Source organism: Xenopus laevis, chromosome 9_10L (assembly GCF_017654675.1).
Source record: "Xenopus laevis strain J_2021 chromosome 9_10L, Xenopus_laevis_v10.1, whole genome shotgun sequence".
NCBI classification, from domain to species: Eukaryota; Metazoa; Chordata; class Amphibia; order Anura; family Pipidae; genus Xenopus; species Xenopus laevis.
Genome location: NC_054387.1, coordinates 67,721,793 through 67,746,245, shown reverse-complemented (window position 1 = coordinate 67,746,245; position 24,453 = coordinate 67,721,793). Strand labels below are relative to the sequence as shown.

At 40.0% G+C, this 24,453-nt stretch overlaps 2 protein-coding genes across 5 annotated transcripts in view; both read right to left on the bottom strand.

Moving 5' to 3' along the window:
- Positions 1–4,053, bottom strand: part of lypd6b.L (LY6/PLAUR domain containing 6B L homeolog) — a 28,302-nt gene extending 24,249 nt beyond the window's left edge. For 2 of the 4 annotated variants that reach the window (XM_018235759.2, XM_041576365.1), the window contains exon 1: positions 3,777–4,053. The gene's annotated coding sequence lies outside the window, so the exon portion shown is untranslated. Of the gene's footprint in view, positions 1–3,183; positions 3,727–3,776 lie in introns of those variants that run through there. The other 2 variants (XM_018235758.2, XM_041576367.1) reach the window with 2 other exon arrangements.
- Positions 4,054–14,055: 10,002 nt separating this feature from the next.
- Positions 14,056–24,453, bottom strand: part of kif5c.L (kinesin family member 5C L homeolog) — a 39,873-nt gene continuing 29,475 nt past the window's right edge. Inside the window, exons 15-26 of the mRNA XM_018235757.2 lie at positions 23,551–23,697; positions 22,953–23,141; positions 22,293–22,410; positions 19,832–19,908; positions 19,279–19,388; positions 19,014–19,115; positions 18,417–18,477; positions 18,123–18,194; positions 17,715–17,819; positions 17,161–17,377; positions 16,901–17,017; positions 14,056–14,955 (exon numbers count right to left, since the gene is read on the bottom strand). Coding sequence (XP_018091246.1) covers positions 16,908–17,017; positions 17,161–17,377; positions 17,715–17,819; positions 18,123–18,194; positions 18,417–18,477; positions 19,014–19,115; positions 19,279–19,388; positions 19,832–19,908; positions 22,293–22,410; positions 22,953–23,141; positions 23,551–23,697 — 1,308 coding nt within the window. The 3' untranslated portion in view covers positions 14,056–14,955; positions 16,901–16,907. The remainder of the gene's footprint in view (positions 14,956–16,900; positions 17,018–17,160; positions 17,378–17,714; positions 17,820–18,122; positions 18,195–18,416; positions 18,478–19,013; positions 19,116–19,278; positions 19,389–19,831; positions 19,909–22,292; positions 22,411–22,952; positions 23,142–23,550; positions 23,698–24,453) is intronic.

The following is a 24,453-nucleotide window of genomic DNA, read 5'->3' as shown; positions in this document are numbered from 1 at the left end:
ATGTCTGTTCCATTTAATGTTCCCATTACAGAATAGAGCCCCTGTCTTCCCCCTCTCCCCTGTTATCAGTATTCTCTTTCATGTATGGAAAATTAATACTGTATCTTTACTTTTGATTCCAAGCCAATGACCTAATAAATGTGTCTTTTTCTAACCTCTGATCTCTGATTTAATGACACCGTAACATTTATTTGGGTAGTAAATATCCTACAGAACAAGGTGCATAGCTGATGTACAAGGAAGCGCCTTATAAAAATGACTTGTGTGATGGCACATGAGACACCATGTCACCTGTAGCACTCAAGGGTCAATCTTCAACAACTGTCATCCTACTCACTGGCCCTCAAGTGCCGTGAATTAGCACAGTGAGCTCTTCTGGGCTCCAGAGTGTTGCAGTGGGTCAGTTAAACTACAACTCAGTATTAACCAATGAGCTAAAGGCTGAGAGGTGTATGAGCCAAGCAACCAAGCTAGAAATCCCCTGAATCCACTGGTTCATTTTCTATTGCATCCCTTTTTGTGTAGGTATAATCCTGCAGGAAAAACTGTGCTCCAGCCCATCCCCAAATGCCCCAGATAAAATGTACTCAGCAAACAGGTAACAAACAGGGAGAAAAGGAAACAGAATGACCACTTCTGGGATTTTAAAGTCCTTAAATGTGTGTTCGCATTCTCTCAAGTGCAGGACTGGGAGGCAGCGGCTGTCACTTGAGTGTGATGGATTGAGAGGGGCCACCATTTGTCTTCCCCTTATGTCTGAGGGCTGAGCCAAATGGCCAGTGTAATTGCATCCTACAGTGGAGATACATATAGCCGTATAGCACATAAAATAATGTTGTCAAATAGTTGGCATGAAACCCCTGATTTTAAATGTCCAAACTGTGGGAGCCTATTACAGTGGGCAGACATGAAAGCTAATGTTGACATGACATGTGAGTGCTTATTTGAGCTATTACAATTTCAGTTAGACACAGATTTAGGGTGAATGTGTACTATCTTTTCTAGGCATTCTAGACCAAGAAGCAGGGTAACTGGTAATTTATCATGTCAAGTCCTGAGATGGTTTAACAGCAATTTTGTATAGCGAATGGATCCCAGGCCAAGGGACAAGGAGAAGTTATTTTGTCATGTGGCTTTGGGAGGTCTGGGGTGATTGACATTGTGCTTTATCAGACTGGCCCTCAGACCCTAGATTGCAAGATCTGTAGAAACAGACTCATTCCGCCTGAGAATCATTAGTATGAAGACTGGGCAAGCACAATAATAAATAGTTAATATAATACAAATATTAGTACTAGAAGCCCTCAACAGCCAGCCAAGTGTAAAAACATGGCTCATTGGGTCACAGACCATCTCATTCCCCATCTCCACATTTTGATTACACATATAGTAAAAGCTGCAATATAGCTTGTCTCTGCATTGTTCATAGACACCAAACCAACTAAGTGGTCAAACACAGATGGTAAGGACTATGGAGGCCCCATGCATACAGCATGCCATGCCCTTATACTACACAGTGTATGCACGCGGAAAAAAGGGCAAATAAGTCCTCCAGGTTATATTTTCCTTTTCCATTATAAAGACTTACAGTATTAAATATATCATAATTCAAGCTTTTCCAAAGGCCTTTAGAGAAAGAAGGAAAGCAGTATGGGCAAATCCCTGGGTAGAAGAACTTACTATCTAAAGCAGTGGTTTAAAGCTTGTTTGGGTTAAGGTCCCCTTTGATTTCAAACATTTGTTTAATCCTCACTAACTGCACAATAAATATGAAAACATTGCCATGCCAGTCACTATCCTTGCACTCCAGGGGAATATTCATGAATTTACATTTATTCTCAGACCTTACAGTAACTGGCAATTAGAATGGTCATGTTTGTTTCAGCCTTGCCTAGAGGGGCCAGCACCACAGTTTGGGAAACAATGATCTAAAAATTTACATTCGCCCTTACTAACCTGACATGCTGTAACATATTCAATGAATTAACGCGCACGGGTTTAAAAAAAGGTTTGTTAACTAAAGCAATTTAAAATATGCGGCAGCCATAGTGTATAACCCTACAACGTCCTAAAAATGTATTCTATAGCAGTCCTGATAGATAAATTCCAATAGTCTGAACCATAAACCAATGTACACACCATGTGTGTTAAATGCACACCTCTGGCGCCGACATGAAAAAAAGGACAAATTACAATAAGAATAGGTAAGAAATATTATTGATGAGTTCTTTAGCACAAAAACACCAACCCACCCACATGAGCTCACATTGAATCTCCCGGCTGCAAGGTCACCAAATAGCCAAGTGCCAAAGTGATGTTTAGCAAAAGGGAGTGTCACACACAAAGGGCACATTTGATCTGCAAGGAAATGTTAAATGGGCTGCGGTAGCAAAAGCCGATTGCTGAAGTGACAATTAACCCATTGCCAGCTTGGGAAATAGATCACTGAAGCCTCGGGGAAGGTGGGTCAGGAGGAAATTCTCTGTACATACGAGTCATTAAACACAGATTTCTAGGCGCTTACTCATTAAACTGATTAATAAATAACCCTGAAATGTTAATAGGAGGAAATATATTTACAAGTCTGGTTAACCTGCACTTTCATTTCTACACTTGTTCCCTTTCACTTCTGGATACAAGTGATTCTGCTGCACAGGTAGACCTTATTTGTATGAGAGCTGCCATACCACTTACATAAAGTGAGATATACTTCACCTACTCTAAAAATCACCCCGTCTGTATCTAAAAATGGGAAAAGGGTACGCAAAAGGTATTTGAACTTATTCAGCTGCATTTGCCCTGGAACAGAGGTGGTTAATTGAAGGCCGGGGGCAAGTATGAGAATAAAGCAAATCCTGACTGACGGCTCGGCTGCAAGTATGACATCTACAGTTACAGTGTAACACAAGAATGTCCAGCCCTGCAGCTGTTGCCTTATGAACAACTCCCAGCACCCTCCCTGGGAGTAGTAGTTTAACAGCACCTACCTGTCTGAGGCCAATAAACTGGCAAGGGTTCAGTATAGCAGCAAAATGGACTGCTACTAAGAGCTGCAGCCAGAGCAAAAGCCCAGCTAAAACAATCTACCCAATATGGTTAAATACAGTGTATCAATAATAAAGATATGAGAACAGGTTAGAGATTATCTGTATGTTGGGACAAGGCTGTATAGTGATGCCTTACCTGTTACGCCCTTTCATCCATGTATGTAGCACAGACATATTGTGCAGCAGAGCAATACAGAGATTATATATCACTTCTCTCTATTCAGTACACAGCAGGGTGTTTTCCGACTGGGGCAATACAAAGGGACTGTGTGCCTATTATCATAAAACTTACTGCAGGCTGATTTACTAATATAGGTTTTAGTTTCCACCAGCCCAGTTACGGGCAGTAGCCAATCAGAGCTTTGCTTTTATTTTCTAACTTGTATTCACCAGATGAAATCTATTCACTGATTAGTTACTAACTGCGCTTTATGAATTGTTTGATACCATTGACATGCGGCTGCTAATCCATGAGTCCTGAGCCAATCCAAGGCTGCCCCAGCAGGTCACTAAGCCTAGCAGCATGCTTTAAAAGAAGTTCTGCAGCAGCAACAGCCACTCAGTGAGATGCCTCTTCCAGTTGTGCCTATAAAAGGAGCGCCCACAAATAACCTGTGTGACTGCGCTTAGAGGCATTCCGGCATTCCCGACTGTTATCCAGTGCCCTCCAGCCGCCCAGGGACTGTACCATGCAGAACAGAGATAGGGGGAGGCACAAGTGGTACCTACCTCCACAGCAACACGTGCTACTGCCAATGACTCGGGCTGCAGATGAGGCTTTCCAGGCCACTCGATATCACAAGCCCACGGTCTGATACAGACACACAGCGACCAGCTTTCACTACTGCCGCAGCTCTGTCTGTCACTCACCGGCTCCGCTACAGCCAGGGACAGGGGTGGGGCTCTTCCATAGCCACGCCCCCTGACTAACCTCAAACTGGGAAGGACAATCAAATGGAACGTTTGCTGGAGGGGGGTTAAAAGAATGCAAACAAGTAGGACAAATGGCATTGGATTGTATATAATAATGCTAATACAGCAGTCTATTTCATGTTTTGTGTCTCGCCTGTATTCAGTGGCAGTGGCAGTCCACTGCGCTGTACTTTGCTTTATCAACCATTCAATTCAACTAGAGTGCAAGCTCTTGAGCTCAGAGAGCCTCCTTAAACGTATTGGAGGGATTTAAAGCAGAGCAGAATGTGAATTTACCCTGAGTATCAGGGGCGCCCTTTGTAGAGGAGGATGTAAATAAAAGTGCAAAGGCTATATTATATCGGATTCCACTTTTTCTCTAGGACTACAGTTTAAGGGCCCTTGACATACTGAACTATACAAACAAGACATTTTCAACAGTTATTGCAGCGACTTATTAATCAATCAGTCCCACTGGGCCCTCTATAGTCAGTGGTGTAACTAGAGTGCACCGGGTCCCCCTACAAAAAAATCTTCAGAGGGGTCTGGCGCACTCTGATCCCCATCCTCCCACCCACGTCCCATCCTGTCTTTGCCCCACCCACTCCTTGCCCTGACTCCACCCACTCCCGCCTGACTTGTATCCCCCTTCCTCTACGCTGGTAATAGAGCGTCTGGGGAGGAGGGAGGTTTTCATTAGCTATAGAGGAAGCAGACCCCACAGTCTGGGCCCCCCTGTTCCCTGGCTGGGTCTGCTTCCTTTATAGTTACGTCACTGCCTATAGTACTTGGGCCCCCCAACAGTTGCATGCAGGGCCGGATTTAGTGGGTGCCCGCCCGTATAGCCCCCTCCAGTGCAAGCGCACATGCACGCCTGCCCTGGAGCATTGGGGAGCAGTGCTCCCCGGTAAGGGGCTGGGCAGCATGCCATCCGTATTATTCTGCCACCCTAGGCCCGGTCCTTTGTGGCCTCACCAGGGCCTTGCAGGGTCTGTTTACTCTACAGTTACGCTTTTCAGTCAAATGATTTGTGAGTTTGTATCATAGTAGCTGTGGTTAAAAAAAATACTATTATTAACTTCAACCTTTTATCCTAGAGTACCTATCTACCCGCTAGCTGATCATTTGTGTAGCACACACTAGAGGATTGACTACAAATGGTAATACAAGTTTGTGTTCATTGCAGGGGGGCCCAGATAAATACATATATAACTTGTAGGGGGTCCCAAAGTTTTTGATGGCTGCGCTGGGTGCTATACATAAAAGGCACTATGTAATACTCTGAAGGAGTAAGGGGTACCTGCATGAAACTTTTCTCAGTTATTGTTGGTACACCCTTTCCCTAACCCCAGCCAGGCTCGGACCGGCAATCTGTGGGTTCTGGTAAATGCCAGAGGGGCTGCTATAAAGTCCCATAGAAAGTCAGTATTTAGTGGGCTGGTGGGGGCTGTTTGGGCCTCTGTGTGGGCTGATTGGGCCTCTGTGTACCTGAAATGCCAGGGCCCATTTTAATTCTCAGTCCGAACCTGAGTCCCCAGCCATCCTCACACAATCCCTCATCTTTTTGGGATAACTGCATACAGGTGATTTTTTGTTATATACTGTATTTCCTAATTGTGCTCAGTCAACCCCCAGTCTAGCTTACATATTTGTATATACCCTTCAAGTATACCTACTCCTGAGTAATTTGGGGGGAAAGTTACCTTGTAACTTGCGTTTTTAGCGATCTTTCCATTTGCACAAAGCCATTGTGCAACGTCTGTCACTTGGCTGGCTGTTATGGCTGCAGGCTTCTGCAGGTGAATGGCTTCTGGCTTCCTCCATAGAAACTCTATACCCCGTTCCCTTGTGCTATTGTCTGTTAAAGGGACAGTAAGACATACAGAGCTGGTGTTCCATGAAATACTGCTGTCAAATGTTGGCACAACCCTAAAAAGTCATGCAGATTCTGGGACAGTCAGATTATTAGAAGGAAAAAGAAGAAATGTCAAAACTGAAAGTCCTAAAATGTAAGGAAACAATGGGAACAGTTAAATAAAAGAAAAGTTAAAGGGAAAACCATAACAATGGCTAAAGAGGAAGGCAAAGCTGTTGATTAGATAAATGAGAATGAGTATTAGTCATAGACAACAAGGGACCCATTTACTTAGTTCGAGTGAAGGAATAGAGGAAAAAAAAGTTCAAATTTCGAATGGTCGAATATGGCTACTTCGACCATCGAATGGGCTACTTCGACCTTCGACTACGACCTTCGACTTCGAATCGAACGATTCGAACTAAAAATCGTTCGACTATTCGATAGTCGAAGTACTGTCTGTTTAAAAAATTCTTCGACACCCTAGTTCGCCACCTAAAACCTACCGAGGCCAATGTTAGCCTATGGGGAAGGTCCCCATAGGCTTCCTTACAATTTCCTGATCGAAGGAATATCCTTCGATCGATGGATTAAAATCCTTCAAATCGTTCGATTGAAAGGATTTAATCGTTCGATTGAAAGGATTTAATCGTTCGATTGAACGATTATTCCTTCGATCGTAGGAATAGCGCAAAATCCTTCAACTTCGATATTTGAAGACGAAGGATTTTACTTCGACAGTCGAATATCGAGGGTTAATTAACCCTCGATATTCGACCCTAGGTAAATGTGCCCCCAAAAGTATAAAGGGAAACAGTATAGTGAATCCGGAGACAGAATACAAGACACATGACAGGATAAAAGAAAGAGACAAATACAACCAAATAGTAACCCAAGAGAATGTAGAAGTTGCAGTCACCTGACAGTTTCAGCCTGTGCACGAGTCACAGTTATTGCCATAGCCCCGTGAAAATGGCAAGTGAAAATACTGGTTTGTTCTGTGACTGTCATCCATCCCTTGGGCTTTATTGTGTTTGTTTAGTGTTTCTGTATCGCAGTCATTCAAGTGCCCTGTTAGGCGTCTTGTCAGTAACTCATTTGTCACAAGTGTTATGGAAATGGGGGCTTATTATTTAAACTTAAAAAAAACATTTGTTTCAATCATGGCATGACATCCAGAAGGACAACCCAAGTGGTATTTAGGTTATCTCATTTGATATTATAATGGCCTAATAATGCAACACTCATTGAGACTTGATTCAGGTGGGTCTCTGCCTCTGCTATTACATGAGACATATTCAAACAGATTGATGGGTAAGCAGTGGTGCCCGTAACTGGTAGCTATTCACTGTATTTCAGGCGTATAGCTGTGCTGGCTATTCACTGTATATGTTCTATAGAATACAGGTGAAACAAGAGTTATATACACAGACATGAAATGCAGAGCAGACATAGAGAAGGCTGCAATACATACAATACATTAAAACAAACATATGGCTCATTTAGTTTCATAATCAGAGCTGTCATCAGCAGGGTGCAAAGAGAGGTGACTGCTCAGGTCACTGCACATACCAGGGCCCAACAGAGAATTAGTTCTAGAAAGAATGAAAAGCAGCAGGTAAAGAAGGGTCATGTGTCCGCAGTAGGGCAAGATGACATTAGTAACACTTTATTTAAGTGCTATCCAATCCACCTCCAGCACCATTGATAGTCTAGGGTGGGTTTGTTTGAGTAGGGGAGGAACTGTAGTTGAATAACAGTTGAAGGTCCACAGTTTGGTCAGTCTTACTTTATACAAATACAGGGGACCCCTTTAAGTTTGCTTGGCCTCAAGCTGTGTCCCCAATAAAGCAGGTCATGTTCTTAAACTTGGCATTCTATCTTAGTTCCACCTTACTTGGGCTCTGGATTATGAATGTGTCAGTTAAAGGGGACCATTCACCTACACATAAAAAGCTGCATAATGAAAGTCCATTGCAAATTAAACATGGAACCCAAATTCTTTTTTTCATTAAAACATCCATACCTGTTATAAAGGTGTTTAAATATCTAAGCTTTCAATCAAATATTACCTGCCCCACCTCTATGCCTGAGGCATAGAGGCGGGGCAGTCAATTACTTTCACTTTCCATTCAGCAATTCCTACATGTCACTGCTCTCCTCACATCCCCCCTTCCCTCCTCACAATTTATAATTGTATAGGGCACTGCACATGGGCAGTAGGCCCCCAATTCTGGTGCATACACAAGACTTTGGGGTAATACACAATTTATCTTAATAACAAATAGCCACAAAATTATTAAAATTATTTAAATAATAAATATAGTATAAGTAAAGTTTATTTTTCTCAACTTACATAATAGAAATTAATTTGGAATATTTCTTAAGGGGACAGGTCCCCTTTAATGGGCAGAATACAGTGAAAAAAATGAAAAACCTTTTATAATATAATATAATATAATATAACCTTTATATAATATAATATAATAAATCCCCTAAAGTTAGGAATGTGTTAAACACACAGTTTAGGAATGTGTTTAACACACTAGACACTTTTGGGATAACCCTGCGTTTTCTCTGATTTTAATGGGCCTACATACGTCTAATGTAACAGTAACCAGGTCTGAAACATTTTAAAAATGTCCTAAAATGTGAACAAACTGGAGGTGATTTATGATGCCAGGCCAGAGCTTTTACAGATGGGACTTTAATTAGAAGCTACTGAAGTTCAGCAGCGGTATAACAGTAATGATCAAGGCCTTTAAAGTTGTCCAAAGCATCACCCCATCTTGGATTTTGTTTAGCCATACTGTGTGTCAGTGGCACTGCACATGCTCGTTGTGCTCTTAGATGCTGTTGAGAAGCTAAACTTAGGGGTTCGTCTGAAATTATCAAGCAAAAAGTTTGGTTACATCTTCCATAGAGATGATGCTACATGGCTGATTACTAATAAATTGTGATACTTAATACATTGGTTTCTATGCTGCCTTGCATTGTCAATGATACTGGTACTATCTTTTTGATAAAGATCAGATTGCTGACCGAAAAATAAAAAACTTTAATTGACTTTATAAGTCTAGGCTACATTCCTATTTATGGCTGCTGCACCCAGGCACTATTATTTTTTCCAGACAGGAGTGCTGGTATTCCTGGCAGCCAAGTTTGGGAGTTTTACTTTGAAAGCAGCAAGTTAGTTGCAGGTAAATCTTAGTCCCTTTGTAAAATGTATAATGAAGCAATAGAATTCTTAATGAATCAGATAAAATTGAGCATAGGACTGGCCAGATATGGAATGACTTTGACGTAGTTGGGCAGCTTAAATATATTGCAATATATGGACAAACAATCCCTGTGTTGTTTAAAGGGTAAGGCATTTTTCAGTAGCAGTATGCACAAAATGTCTCTGTCTTAAATATATTTATAATGGGTTGAGTGCAGAGGACTTTTGTATTTGACTATATATATATATATATATATATATATATATATATATATATATATATATATATATATATATATAATATCAAAACAGGGGGGTTGTGGGAGCACTCTAAAGGCTTTAAAGTATATATAAGTATAATAAATGCTATTGCATATGTACCCAAAACAGGGGTTATTTTGTTACAAAGTTATGATCATAAAATTGATAAGCCACCATACCACGTCAAGGTAAACCCCGAATGGCGGTCCCTAACTTGTTTTATATTTTATGTGCATTTTAGCATTACCTGTAATCAATGTCTGTTGAACGCTGTTTTTTTCACATATATATATATATATATATATATATATATATATATATATATATATATACTATATAAAAAGAGATATTGCCGCACAACCCTCTTGGTTTCTGGGTGCAAGTAGTCAAAAAGGCCCTGCCAAAGTAGCCAATATCATAGAAAAAATAAAAACTGACACAGCACTCCAAGTTTCGTATGCAAAAAAAGATATATATTGTAGAAAGACATACCAAAGCCCATTTCTACAATATATATCTTTTTTTTTTCTTTTTTTCTATATATATATATATAGGTATGGGACCTGTTATCCAGAATGCTTGGGACCTGGGTTTTCCCGGATGATGGGTCTTTCCGTAATTCAGATCTGCTACAAAGTCATGTAAATATGAAATGAAACCTGTAGGCTGGTTTTGCTTCCAATAAGGATTAATTATATCTTAACTTGGATCAAGTACAAGGAACAGTTTTATTATTACAGAGAAAAGAGAATACATTTTATATTATTGATTATATTATTTTGATAAAATGGAGTCTATGGGAGATGGCCATCCCGTAATTCGGAACTTTCTGGATAGCGGGTTTCCGGATAACGGTTCCCATACCTGTATGTATATATATATATATATATTTTTCATTTAACTGTATATCTATATATATATATATATATATATATATATATATACACACAATATATAGTAAATTGGCTCCTAAATTCCGGTGAATGACAGCAGCCCAGAGAATGCTCTGGGAAGCAGCATAACAAAAAATGGGGAGCTACTGGGGCATCTTCAGAGGCACCGATCTTCCAGCTAAAAGGGATGTGGTTGCCTTGGGCTGGTACAGAAATCCAAAATATAATGTGCTCATTTCTTCTCTAATTCCTTGATGAGGTTGAGTTCTACATTTAAACTATATCTTCAATCTCCAGTATAGTTTTCTATATCACCCATAAAACTTACTTTTAAAATTTCTAATTGTGTTGAATACCTCTGGGAATCATTAGGAGAACAGCAAATACACTAGAGATACAAAAAAAAAAGAAACCAAGACAATTGTATAAAGTGTAATTCAATTTTTATTTGTCACTTTGACAGTTTCAGATAAAACATCATGCAATCTGCCAGTGTATCCGGATCTGTCACATCTAAAGCTGGGAATGTTCCCTAGGGGTAGATTCTCACTGTATAATCCCAAATTGTTTTTTGGGGCTGTCTGGGAATGTATCACTTGCAGACAAGCCCCTCCTCCCACCAAAAAAAATATTTTTTTCAAAGCAAAGCTTGTACATTTCTGCAGTTTCTTAATACATGTGATTATTCTTTTTTTGGGGAGCTCCTGCTGCTTTCCTGGATTGCTAGAGCAAATAGCCCAAGATTATATACCAGACAGGTACAACGCTATGAATGCCTGACCGGCTATTTCCCGACATGGAACAAAACGCACAGCTCTGACGAGACAATAACATCAAGAGGTCTGACTGGTAAAAAAATAATTGACAGTTTATAAACATTACTTGCAGAATCAAGTCGTTACATTTATTTAAAAGTCAAAATCAAATAAAAACCAAGTTGGAGCCTAGGGGAATTGTTCTGCATGATGGCAGAGAGGCCATGTTGCTCTTCGAGGGCAGGGACATGACACCCAATGTTTAAAGTAAAAATATTTAGTTAGGAGAGCAAAGCTTATTAGCACAGAGCGTTGCTAATGATTACCAATATCCTCGGTTGCCTTGTCTCGCACTATACACGCACCACATATAGTACACACTGTTTCATATGATTATATCTGTGCGGGTATGGCCACCATAGATCCTAGAATGCCTTTGAACTTGTCACCTTGTCAGTGTCACTTATAGGCCAAGATGGTGACCAATATATAGGAACACTTATGTTTATCAACATTTACTTGCTCTTTAAAATATAACCACTGTAGCAGTATATAAAGAACACTTCATCCAGGGGTGCTGCTAGACCTAAAATCCTGGGCTGCCTCGTATCTCCTTAACCACTTTCAAATAAAGGTGTCCTGGAAGCTATGTTGCCCTTTAACTGAATTCAGCATCAATGGGGGAGTATGGATAAAGAAATGCCCTTAGATTAGTACAGAGTGGCCCAGTTTTAACTCATATTATCATATCTAAACCAGCAACAATGTGGCAGCTGCCAGACAAATATGGCACAAAGGAATATTCTGGGAATACTAATTCCTAAATACTGTGTGTGCAGAACATGTAATTAATAATGATACTGACAACACTGAGACTGCAGGGGCTATAACAAAAAGCATCCATGTCATGATGTCACCATACATTATCTACATATAGCGGCTTAACTATAGAGGAATCAGACCCTACATCCAATAGGGGTTCGGAACCAGGAGATAAAAGTGAAACAGTGGGCAACTACATATACATTTATTAAAATTGCCTGGGGCCCTAAAATGACTTTGGGGGCCCACTTGTTACAGCTTGAAAACCACACCAGATCGCAAAATAAAGGAACTCAGAAGTCTCATATTCTAGAAGAACTGATTGGCTGATCAGATACTAGGATGGCTATGAAACTGCAAAGTCGCCTTCTCTATATCACCCTTTTGGTTTTCATTTTAGCTTTTTCCGGCTCCCAGTTGTAATTGTAGTTATGCTTAGTTAACCCCTGGGAGCCCAGCATCGGCATTGTGCAAAGCAAGTACATAATAAATATCACAAGTATTTGGAAACGTGTTTTCACACGCTGCTATTGATTTGTTTGGTTTTATAGATCTGCTCGCTGTAAAGGGGAATCTTTAATTACTGTTTGTGGTCTGAATTCTTCTATCTATATCCTCAGTAACTATGCCTCCACCCTGGTTATTTTAGACTATCCCCAAATAGTATACACATAAAAACAGGCATGCAACACATATGCGTCTCCAGCTGTTGTGAAATGCAGTCCCCACCACACTCAGTCTTCTGTTGCTGTGAACTGTAATTCCCAGCACCCTCAGTCATCTAACACTGGGCATTGCACTTCACAGCAGCTGTAGGCCCAGAAGTGACATAACAATGGAGAGGTTATCACAACTGCAGATACAAATGAGAGGTAACAATGGAGACATTGAATGCCTCATTACAAGCTCCATTCCATGATTTGACTAAAACACCCATGATCCTTAGCAAACATGGCAATCTATTTAACCTATAATTAAAACCTCCTTGACTTTGTCCATAGAAGACACCCACACTTATAAACTTTGCTTACTTTTTTTGGCATGTATATAATAAATAAATAGAAAATTATTATACAAAAAAACGACATAAATAAAATCACAAAACAATAAATAGCTAAATTATTCTTTAAACCCCCCACCTAGAAAAAAGTGCAACCAAAATGTAATACATAAGTCCTTATAAAGGTTTCTTTTTCCCATAGCATCAGGTCCATAAAATAAATACCATTTTATTAATAGTTAATGGCCTATGTCACACAGATCATACACTGGCAGTTTTTATTTGTGTGAGGAAATCCTCTGACTGGCACATAGGGTTCTAAAAAAGACATGTAATGAAGTGAGATCAAGGTGGGCACCGCCAGTTTGGCAAGTGATGGCATGAAAGAGTGGTTTATACATTCATTTCTCATTGTAATGTGCTTCTGACCTCTGCTTCTTTCCTAATCTAATTCTTATAGGGCAGATTTATATACCTGGGGCAACCAATCAAAATGCAGCATGTTAAATTATTCCTATTAGCTTTGACCAGTGCTATCCAACTTTGTCCATATAGATGGTCAATGGTCTTAAATTTCAGACCTCCTTTCATCTGGTATGGTACCTATGGATTGCAAGAAAGCTGATTTCATTCTTATTTAAACAGGGATTACGATCTCAACCTGGCAATTATAGGCCAGTAAATTTGACATCTGTGGTGGGCAAACTATTTTAAGGCTTGTTAAGGGATCGCTTCCAAAATTTTGTCCTAGTGAATGGCATTATGATCAGCAATCAGCATGGCTTTATTAAGGATAGGTCGTGTCAGACTAATTTGATTGTTTTTTATGATGATGATGTCATTAAGATGCTGGAGTCCTTGTAGATGATAAACTTGGCTGTAGCGAGCAATGCCAGTCAGCAGCTTCAAGGACAAAAAGGGTCTCGAGCTGTATTAAAAGGGGCATAGATTCGCGGGAGGAGGGGGTCATTCTTCCACTGTACAGGCCCATCTTTGCAGATTGGATCTCCAGCGCTCAAATGGGACACTGTTGAATTAGAGAGGGTACAGAGAAGGGCAACTAAGCTGGTAAAAGGTATGGAAAATCTTAGCTATGAGGAAAGACTGGCCAAGTTGGGGTTGTTCATGGAGAAGAGGTGCTTAAGGGGGGAATATGATAATTATGTATAAATATATAAGGGGATCATATAATAATCTCTCTAATGCTTTATTTACCCGTAGGTCCTTCCAGCTGAATCAGTGGTACAGGGTGATACATAAGATAAATTTAAGAAGGGGTTAGATGGCTTTTTAGCAAATGAAGGAATACAGGTTTATGAAAGATAGCTCATAGAACAAGCTGATCCAGGGACTGGTTTGATTGCCATCTTGGAGTCAGGAAGGAATTGGCCACCAACAATCTCACAGAAAGAGCACATTTTAGAGCTCTCTCCTTAATTCCAGTTATTGGCTCCAGGGCTGCAATGAGACAGGAGAGGCCTCAGGACAGTTAGTCCCCAGACTCCTGGAAAAGACCCTCCAACTGCTGTTTAACTACAACTCCTTAAATCGTCTGATAGGATGTTGGGAGTTGTCGTCCAACAAGCTGGACATCCCAGAAGGAAATATGGAACATGGAATATGTTTTTTTTTTATATTTATACCATTTTCTGGCCAAGAGGGATCAAATCGAGTCTTTTTTTAAATGACATTTCTAAGTACTACTAAGTATCCTATTTAATGACTATGAAAAAAGTCTCCATTAGAGAATTTGGATATATTTTTTGTTAAAACTATAAAATGGCTGAAAGTGGGGAGCAGCGCTATTTCTTCATTCCGTAAATGTATAAAATAATATACAGGTATGACACGCACACTCTCCCATTACATTCATTATCCTTACTCTGCCAGGGAGGCTATGACATCACAACAAGGCAATGGTGGAGTCTCATATATACGATGGTGTCTACAAAAAGGGGGAGGAGCTCTTTGTAGCACCTGTTCAAGAGCTCGTGCAGTTACACCGATGGCTATGCGTGGTTACATCACACAGGCGGCGAGAAGGGTACGTCTATACTTGATGCTGTGATCTTGGGAGACGTTGAATGATTGTTAAGAGCGTGGGAAGGACAAGGTGCGAGCTACACATGTAAGGTTAGCAAGATGGCAACAATGATGGCAGTACCTTCACATGCTGAGCAATGCTCTTCTCTGTTGGGCAGAAAGAGATACAAAAGATATTAAAATAATATGTCTGTATATTATGAAAAAATACCAGCTTATCTTTTTAGCTTCATTTAATAACAACAGTAGCAAGCACTATTTATACTGGTCAGGTGACATCCCTAGCTATAAGATAATACAGGAGGAGCTTACTAAGAAAAATGGCAGCTTTGGTAGTTAACCAGTGACACATTCACTCAAGCCAGGGGGAAAGGTAATATGGTGGGATATAATTGTACGTTTCTCCCCATTTTTAGACAAAACAAAGGGATATAAAAGAAATAACTATATAAATGGCCTTTAAACCTGGTAACTGGTGACCCTGCAAATGTTGTTGAATTAAGACTGCTTGCATCTGACCAAAATAAGCTGCCAGCTATACTCTGTGAGCAAAATATCAGATTTATAATTTAGCTGATTCCACAAGCAAAGGAAGCCGCTGGCCGCACTGTGACCAACTCCATATTTACACAACGTCTTCAAAACTGGAAGAAAAGCAGGGAAGCGCTATTGTCTCATCCCCAGCAGACCATGCACATATCTCAGCCCTTCCCTGAAAGGAGTTATTGTTTGAGAGAGAGAAATAGTTTATCCTGCAAGGCTGAGCTACAATTTAACAATGAATCTTCATTTCCGTGGAAACCAGCTGCTGGAGTACAGAAACCAGCCGGGGCAATGATTCACTCTGAATCTGCTGCTATTGTAATGTTATTATTCACCTTCAGCTCAAGCAGAAATATAGATTATTTTTATAGGCAACAAATCTGCCTATTCTGCATTGACTATTCTGCATTGGCATTGCACTGCTTTTATATAGAATAATTATAATATTAAAGGGATATTGTCACTATTTATTAGGACATCTCTTCATTTTAATTTTATCTGACATTGATCCAAAATGAAAAATCACAATAGTGATTTATGTTACAGTATAAAAACACACACTGAATAACAGAGTTTATTCAAGCTATATAAGGAATAATGTACCCCTTACTATAAATGATAAGGATATTAGAAGTCACTGAAGGGTTTTGTGACCATATAAAGGTACACGGCTGCAGGCTGAGATATACAGAGAGTATCACTTATGTATTATAAGGGATAATGTACTCCCTACCGTATACAATAAGTATATTAGATGTCACCTAGTAGTTCCATGGTCACATAAGGGTGCAAGGCCACAGGAATATACAGCTCATGAAACATATGACATCCAATATCCTCATAATTTATAACAGGGGGCACATTCGTTTTTTTATTGTACGCAAGTTACAATGGGTCATATGACATAATTGACATCAGAACCATCTATAAACAGTGTATATTTTCCTGTGGGTTATTTTTATGAATTTGCCCTTTAATTCAGTTGCAGGTTTCCAGAATATTGATTAAGTAATTGCCAATATAGAGAAGGGGAGAAAAAGATTTGCACAAATAAAAAAAAATCTTCAGACTGTGCAAGAGATGTTTATTAAATGTCTGATGTAATTGCAATAGTGCAATGAGTCTAGCTATCTAACAATGCCCTCTAGTGGAAACATATTGCAATTCCCTACTAGTTCCAACTGCTGTCAGCTCCACCTCTGTGCCATACAGACTGACTTTGAGTGGGGACGTTTGGTAGGGTTTGCTTGGCACCTCACATTTTTTTTATCCAGTAGTTAGTGTCACTATAAAGAGATAAAGGCTAGGGGTACCCATACTAAAGGATAATGATTAGGGCCCTCTAAATTCTATTTCTGCCAGGCTCTTAAACTGTCTCTACCTCTGTGAATCCCAACTTTACAACTCCTGGACACAAAGGAGCAAAATGTGATCTAGTAACCCATAGTAACAAAGTAATGCTCAACAGTTTGAAAACAAACATCTGATTGGCTGCTACAGGTTACTAGACCTGGGCAAGCTGGAGAACAAAAAGAGTTACATCACTTACTTCTCATTTATTTTGTATGGTGGTAGTAGGAAGAATGGGTGGATCCACCTCCCCCTCGGATGGAATGAGCTGCAGTTGGAGAGGCTGTTGCGTAATGTCCAGGGCGCACTGGCTTGGCTAAGAACAAGACATAAAAAATAAATATTTTAAGGGGTCAAAAGATAGTTATGGGTAGTTTTAAAGGATGCACTCAAGGACAAAACAAAGTAGGAAGCTTAAAGCTTCACAGTATTTTTTAACTCCATGGGTGCAGTACTCACCAATCTGGGCAGAGGGTGCTCTCCTTGCCATGTTCTTTGCTCTTACTGCCTCCTTGATGCGGTCCACCTCCTGCTGGTATCTCTTGCGGTCCCTCATTGCGTTCTCTTTGGCTTCCTTCAATGCACCCTCCAGGGCCTTAACTCGCTCAGCTGTAGCACGAAGGCGTTTCTCCAGCTTTGGAAGCTCACAGCGCAGATCTGCATTATCTCGTACCAGCTGGAGCGCACACAAACAGAATGTTTTGTCTGCAGTACAAATCTATTGTGGCGCTGTTCTACTGCAGCCCTATGCAAAAACTGAATGAGCTGGATCTGGCGAGAAATGGTACTCAACTAATATTCTTTTAACCTATTTTCCAATAAGTTGTAACTGCAAATAGAGCTCATATATTGCACCATGCAATGAGAATGACAAATTTGAATAATAAAATCACTAACATAATGTTGTGAGCAAATACAACATTTACATACTTTTGTGAGCAAATACATCTACAAATTGCACAGTAATGAAGCAACAGCGACATCTAGTGGTTACTCAGTATAGTAGTTCCCACCTGTTTGTGCACTTTAGTGAGCTGCTCAAGGTTGTTTTCAAGAAAGGAAATTTTCTGCTTCTGGGCTGCACTGCCCCCTCCATTATCACTGTCCAGTTCCACACGCTAAAATGAAAAAGGAAATAACTATATTATCAGGTGGGGCATTTAAGAACATGTATGGGCACAATGCATTCTGTGGTTTCCCTTTCTTCAATAGCAGATATAAAATAAATGACTCCTTTGCACCTTGCCATGCTATGCTCTGCTCTTTAGTCAGCAATAGGTTTCACTGGCTCTAATTTCAAGAGAACACAAACACAAGCATTCTTTCCTGTTTTGGCCAGTGCAAGCCAATGGGTACTATTGCCCAAAGTATAGCATAGAAAAGCCACATATCATTCAAAATTACCAGGGTCTGGGACGTACCTTCTGTACTCGGAGTGTGAGGTCTTGAATGAAAAGCTTGCGCAGATTATGCAGAGTCTGGAGTTCCCGGGCCTGAGAATAAAGGCACAAATATATATATGTACTCTGAGAGAGGACTTCTATAGACTGAGGTTTCAATGAATGCATATTTTAACATATGATAATAATTATTATAAATAGTAAAGAATCAAAAAAATAAGAAAATGTAAAAAAAAAAAAGCATTTCAGACAAGCAATGGTGAGACTTAAAGATCATTTATTATTTATAAAGGGGTGTAAAATAGTACAACGTACCACCGTTTCTTCTAGTCCTTTAAGGTCTTCACGTGATTGTTCCCTTTTCTCATTCAGAAGCCTTAGGTGCAGAAGGACAAATATCAATAACATGGTTATTCCCCCCCACTCCCCTCCCTTCGGTGGCATCACCATGAACATCCAAATCCCTTCAGTGATGTCAACAGTGACATCTTCAACTATACCATTCCTATGTTTCATTCCTAGGGAAGACTCTAACCCAGTGTGATGCTATTAGAAAAGGACTAATGTTAAAGGCTTGGGTTTGGATGGTTGGGAAATGGACATGCAAGTGACTCAGTGTCATTGGTTGGTTGGATATCAGTAATGCAGAGATTCTCTTTAATATATTGTGGCTTGAAAATGTGGCTTGGGTGGCCACAGGATCGCTACGTAGTCCTGACCATCATTCTTTGTGCATGTGTGAGACTGCATCACTAATCAGCATTGGAAATCCTAATCAGTAATGTTCCGCTACAAGCAACTTCCATCATTTCTACCATCCCAAACTGCCTGGGATGTACAGCACTACTTAATATGTTGGTGATTCAATTCCCCAGCTCAGTATTCACAGCAAATGAGAGGTCTGTTACTCACGCAAGCTTCTGCAAGTCTTGTTCCTTCTGCTCTTCTTCTGTCTTCAGCTTCTCATAATCGGACGTCAGTTTGTCCAGCTGGAGCTGCAGCTTCTGGTTCAAGCTTCATGGCAGAAAAAGCAAAACCAGAGAAAAGATTCGAAGGTAATTCAATATGTATCCAGACACCACAGTGCACTCCACTTATATGAATCTGGTGCTCAGGAAGTATGCAACATGGTCATTAAAGGTTCAACTTAAAGTTCCACAAAACAACTTCAACTTACTCTTTCAAGTCATCGATCATCTTCTGCTTCTCTTCAATCTCATCACGTAGGCGAGAGAGCTGCTTCTGGTGGGCTTCCCTGTGGCTTTCCATTTGCTGCTCCAAAGTTTTCTGATCCCCGAGAAGACAAAAAAGGATATAATGGTTCTCTCTCTGTACCCTTGAAAGGTCAGAAAAACACACCCTGCTGATCAGTGGATGGGATATTTTGAAAGTGATTGCTCTGTGCAATACTGTGTCTTCTCTCCAGCAGACATGGAAATAGCCTGTACATTTGGAAAGGTCCATGCAGCAATAGATTGTTCTGTGTAGTCTATGAACAAACTAATATGCCTGCAGGCATATGCCAATTCCCATCATCCCTTTCTTACTTCCTTTCTTAAACCTATGTTGCATATGCAATCTATTGCATTTAGTTCAATGTCAAGTTCTCTGGCGGGCCTCAGTCCAACACTAGTAGCACCTTGATAGGAGCTTGGGCACACAACCCAAGAAATTATGTACAATATCTCTTAATATTCCCAAAGGCAAATAAATGCTCATGTATGCTCTACCTTCATTTCTTCAGCATCCTGAAGTCTCGTCAGATGTTCCTTTTCTTTGTCCTGAAATGATACCTTGTGCATTTTATCTATGGAAAAGAGGTAAAGAATCCATAACACATACAGAATGGAATATAAGAAACCTGAAATTTCATTTACTGTAAAGCAGACAGTATCAGTCTGCTGCCTAAAGCGTTAAACAGTTCATTCACAGCTATCTGTTTGTCTTAATTACCCCAAGAAACATCCCCAGCATAAATTTATTTGGACCTATTTTAAATTTGCAGAATAGATACCATTTCTGCAGTCAGTCTTGCCGGTCTCTTATTCCTTGCTTCAGCCCTATGTAGCATGGGAAATCACTGGTGACTTGGGAACTGTCTGGTGCTGATCACTTTCTTCACCTTTGTTGTGGGTGAGACCCAGTTTAGGTTTAGAAAATAATTTTGATATTCTGTTTAGTTTTTGGTAAATTCATTTTATTATGTTTCTCCTTTTCTATTGTAGGTAGGGTTGCCACCTGGCAGGTATTTTATGATAAAAATGATGGCTGATCCCAATGTTATTGATAGGGAAAAAAGATAAATATATAGGAAGGCCGGTATTTTTTTCCAGAAAAGGTGGCAAACCTAATTGTAGGCGAAACATTTACTAACAAGGATCAAGGTGTCTCACACAGTCTGCACAGGAACCTAGTTTTACATCTCAAACCATAAGCAAAGAATAAGCATCCAATCAGATGTTTCCATTTAAAAGGTTCACCAGTCCACGCTGTCGGTTGATTGGATGCTGTGGGATACTAGACAAGGTTTTTTTTAAAAACTCTTTTTGCATGTAATCATAGGGAAATCCTATTATGGCGTGTGCTAACATAAATGTCATGTCATATAAATAATCCTCAGGGAGCTTTCATGTGTGTGTGTGTTCTTGGTACGGGCGTACTGCCAATATCATTTAAAGGCAATATTTTAAAAAGGTAATATAAAACATTCCTAAGACGTCAAAGGGCTACAGAAAAAAGGCAGCTTAATGTGATTGTACATCCTCTTTATTATTCCCTTAAAGGCTGATGATTATAACCTGGTTATATCAAAATTTGCTAGCTTTTTCCTTAGGAACACAATGACACTATATTACATGATGTATAGAGAAAATGCTCTATGGCTATGTGGGCCTGTACATCTTACTGCACACAGCTGCAATTATATCATCTATATTCTGCTAATGAGCTGAAAGCTCATGTAATTAAAAAGCAAACACCAGTAATAAGCAAGCAGCTGTACGCATACAGTGTATATATATATATATATATATATATATATATATATATATATATATATATATATAATATATATATATATATATATATATATATATATATATTTACATAGACAATTAATAGATAAGTATGTTGGCTACTTAATTTTGTTAAAGGGATATTGTCAAGAAAAATATGTTTTTTCCCAAATGCATCAGTTAATAGAGCTGCTCCAGCAGAATTCTGCACTGAAATCCATTTATCAAAAGAGCAAACAGATTTTTTTATATTTAATCTGACATGGGGCTAGACATATTGTCAGTTTCCCAGCTGCCCCCAGTCATGTGACTTGTGCTCTGATAAACTTCAATCACTCTTTACTGCTGCACTGCAATTTGGAGTGATCTCCCCCCCCCTCCCCCAGCATTTTAACAGCAGAACAATGGGAAGGTAACAAAATAGCAGCTCCCTAACACAAGATAACCGCTGCCTGGTAGACATAAGAACAACACTCAATAGTAAAAGCCAAGTCCAACTGAGACTGATTCAGTTACATTAAGTAGGAGAAATAACAGCCTGCCAGAAACTAGTTCCATCCTAAAGTGCTTGCACAAGTCACATGACTGGGGCAGCTGGGAAACTGACAATATGTCTAGCCCCATGTCAAATTTCAAAATTGAATATAAAAAAATCTGTTTGCTCTTGAAATGGATTTCAGTGCAGAATTCTGCTGGAGCAGCACTAATTGATGCATTTTGAAAAAAGCATATTTTCCCACGACAGTATCCCTTTAACGATAATACTGCAGTGGATAATGGGTAGGTAGGAATCAAACAAACAGTGATTAAAGAATGTACTGTTCTATAGCTCAATACTACATGAGTGGCTATGTACCTATCCAGTTCCAGCTGTGATTTTTTTTTCTTTTAGGACATTTCCTCTTTTAATAGATGGAAGTCACTGCTTCTGCAGGTAGTGTATTAGTGCCGGGACAAAGAGGGACAGCAGGGGTCAGACTCCTGAGAGAATGGACCTCACAGCCCTATAGACAGGGTTCAGTTTGAGCTCAGTCATAGTGTAGCTTGGCCCAAATTAATCTAAATGAACATCTGCTGCTGCAGCAGAACACGTTTTATAAAAGGATTAATATCATGGGGCTAATTTATCAGAGCTGCAGTGCCAGCAGGCCAAATTCAACCAGAGCAGTGCAGGTACCTTGGGCATGGAGTCTTGCCAGCTCCTCATTAAGTGAGTCCTGGGCTTCTTCCAGCTGCCTCCTCCGCTGATCCATATTCTGCATGTAATCTGTTAAGGATTTAATCTTCGCTTCATGCTGGGAAGGGAAACACATAAAGGAGAATTAACTCTACAAATATTTGTAGAATACACAACAACAGCCAAACACAGTTAGTTTACTGGTTACCAAACCCGAAATAGAGCACTGGGAGTTTCTAGAAGAACATATAAGAATTCACCCACATTGACAGCCAAGATGGCCTTACTATGCTGCCTACCCAAGACTGGTGCTTTGGAATTCACTAAAGGGGTCAGTTCCTTTAGTTTAGAAAACTATTCTACAGACTTGAGAGTTTGAACCTCCAGCTCTAGAACAGCAGGGGGTTCTATCAAGAAGAATAAATATATTGCACATATGGACATACTCTCACATGGCACTGGGCTTCCCTAGAGAAGGAAGGTGTCCCACTTCCCTGTGTCCCAATGGAAGGAAACAGAACCCACTATACGTATATATGTATATAAAAAAGTCAAGAATACAAAGAGCATAAAGAAGGTTGTCCTGATGAGTTGGGCCAAGAAATTATTTTATTAAAAGGGCAAACACTGTATAAGATGATAAAGAAGAAATGCACATACCTGGGAGCTAAGGAGCTGGCACGCTGCAAGTTCTTTCTCACTGGCATTAATTTTCCGGTTTGCCTCGATCTGAGCACTTTCCAGTTGCTTGCTGCGGTTCACCAACGACTTGACTTCTGACTTCATCTTGCTAATGTACAGGCGAGCCATGGTGAACTCCTCTTCAATGACTCCATTCACATCCGCCAGCTACAAGCAAAGGAACAAGATGAATGGGCTGACTGAGGAATGATTCTGCAACCCGAGGGGAAATCATCTCCCGGAGATACAAACTCAAGATCTTTCAATGGCAAATCTGATTCCCCCAACTACAAACACAATAACTTCTAGGAAAATCAGTTCAATTAGAAGCTCACAGCATTAAGTGGCCTGGAGACATTTGAGTGCCAGTAATACGTGACCGTGGTACACCAGCTCCTTCAGCTGAAGGTAGTGCACCTAAGGCATGTACCTTGCTTGGAGAGTCTATCTGAGGCACTTCCTGTATATGTTTTTACATTAGTCACAAGTGTAGTATGTAAAAACTACATGTAACACAGAAAAAAATATACCATATATCAATAAATACAAAGACGTGGAGCTCCCTGACACTCCTTACTGTTTTGACATCGTTGGTGCCGATAATCCCTCCTATTTCTCCAAGGTCCTTGAGCAGCAAATTAAGGATTTCTGTACCTCGTTTCTTCTGATGGTTGCTCAGCTCCTGAAGCTGATTTAGCTCACGTTGAGTGACAATCAGGCTGGACTGTGAAAGGAGGAAACAAAACGCACATTGTCAGTTTTCAAACCCTTGTTGATGGCTTCCCGTCAGGTGCAGCCATTGTTAATGGGGGTGAGTGATTAGGTGAGCAATGCAATTAATCATTCCTGTGACATCCAAGGCAAATCTTTTCATATATATCCTTAGGACACTAATACAATGGGAGGATCACAGTGGGGGATCAATATCTGCTTTTGACAAATGGAGCAGCACACCTGCAGCTGGCTCACATTGGCCTGAATGCTGAGAGACAAGGGCAGATCAACATCATCATCATTGAGTACCCCACTGAAATAATATTATTGGGTCACTATAAATGGTCTAAATCTACAATTAGAATTATTAGAACTAAATTCAACTTGTCGGGTTTCACTGGGGTAAAAAATAATTACAGCCCAGGTTAATAACATATATAAAATACACAATAAAGTTCCCAAAGCTTAATATAACAGGTATGCAATAAGCCTGGATCATTCTTGATGTGGTTCTGTATCCGTTGAAGCTCTACAACAGCTCTGAATGAGGTTTCCATTATCACTAAGCCCAGGCAAGAAGATTGAGGAATGGATCACGCACTATAGAAGGACTTTGTATAGAGAGATGAAATGGCATAATCCTCTCCCAGCTCCTGTACAACATCCGCTGAACTTATTATATCTGGCAGCTCAATCATAAAACTAGATAACTGACATTGTGCAGAGCTGAGATGTTTTCAAAGCTGATTAGAAAAGGAAATCCGGT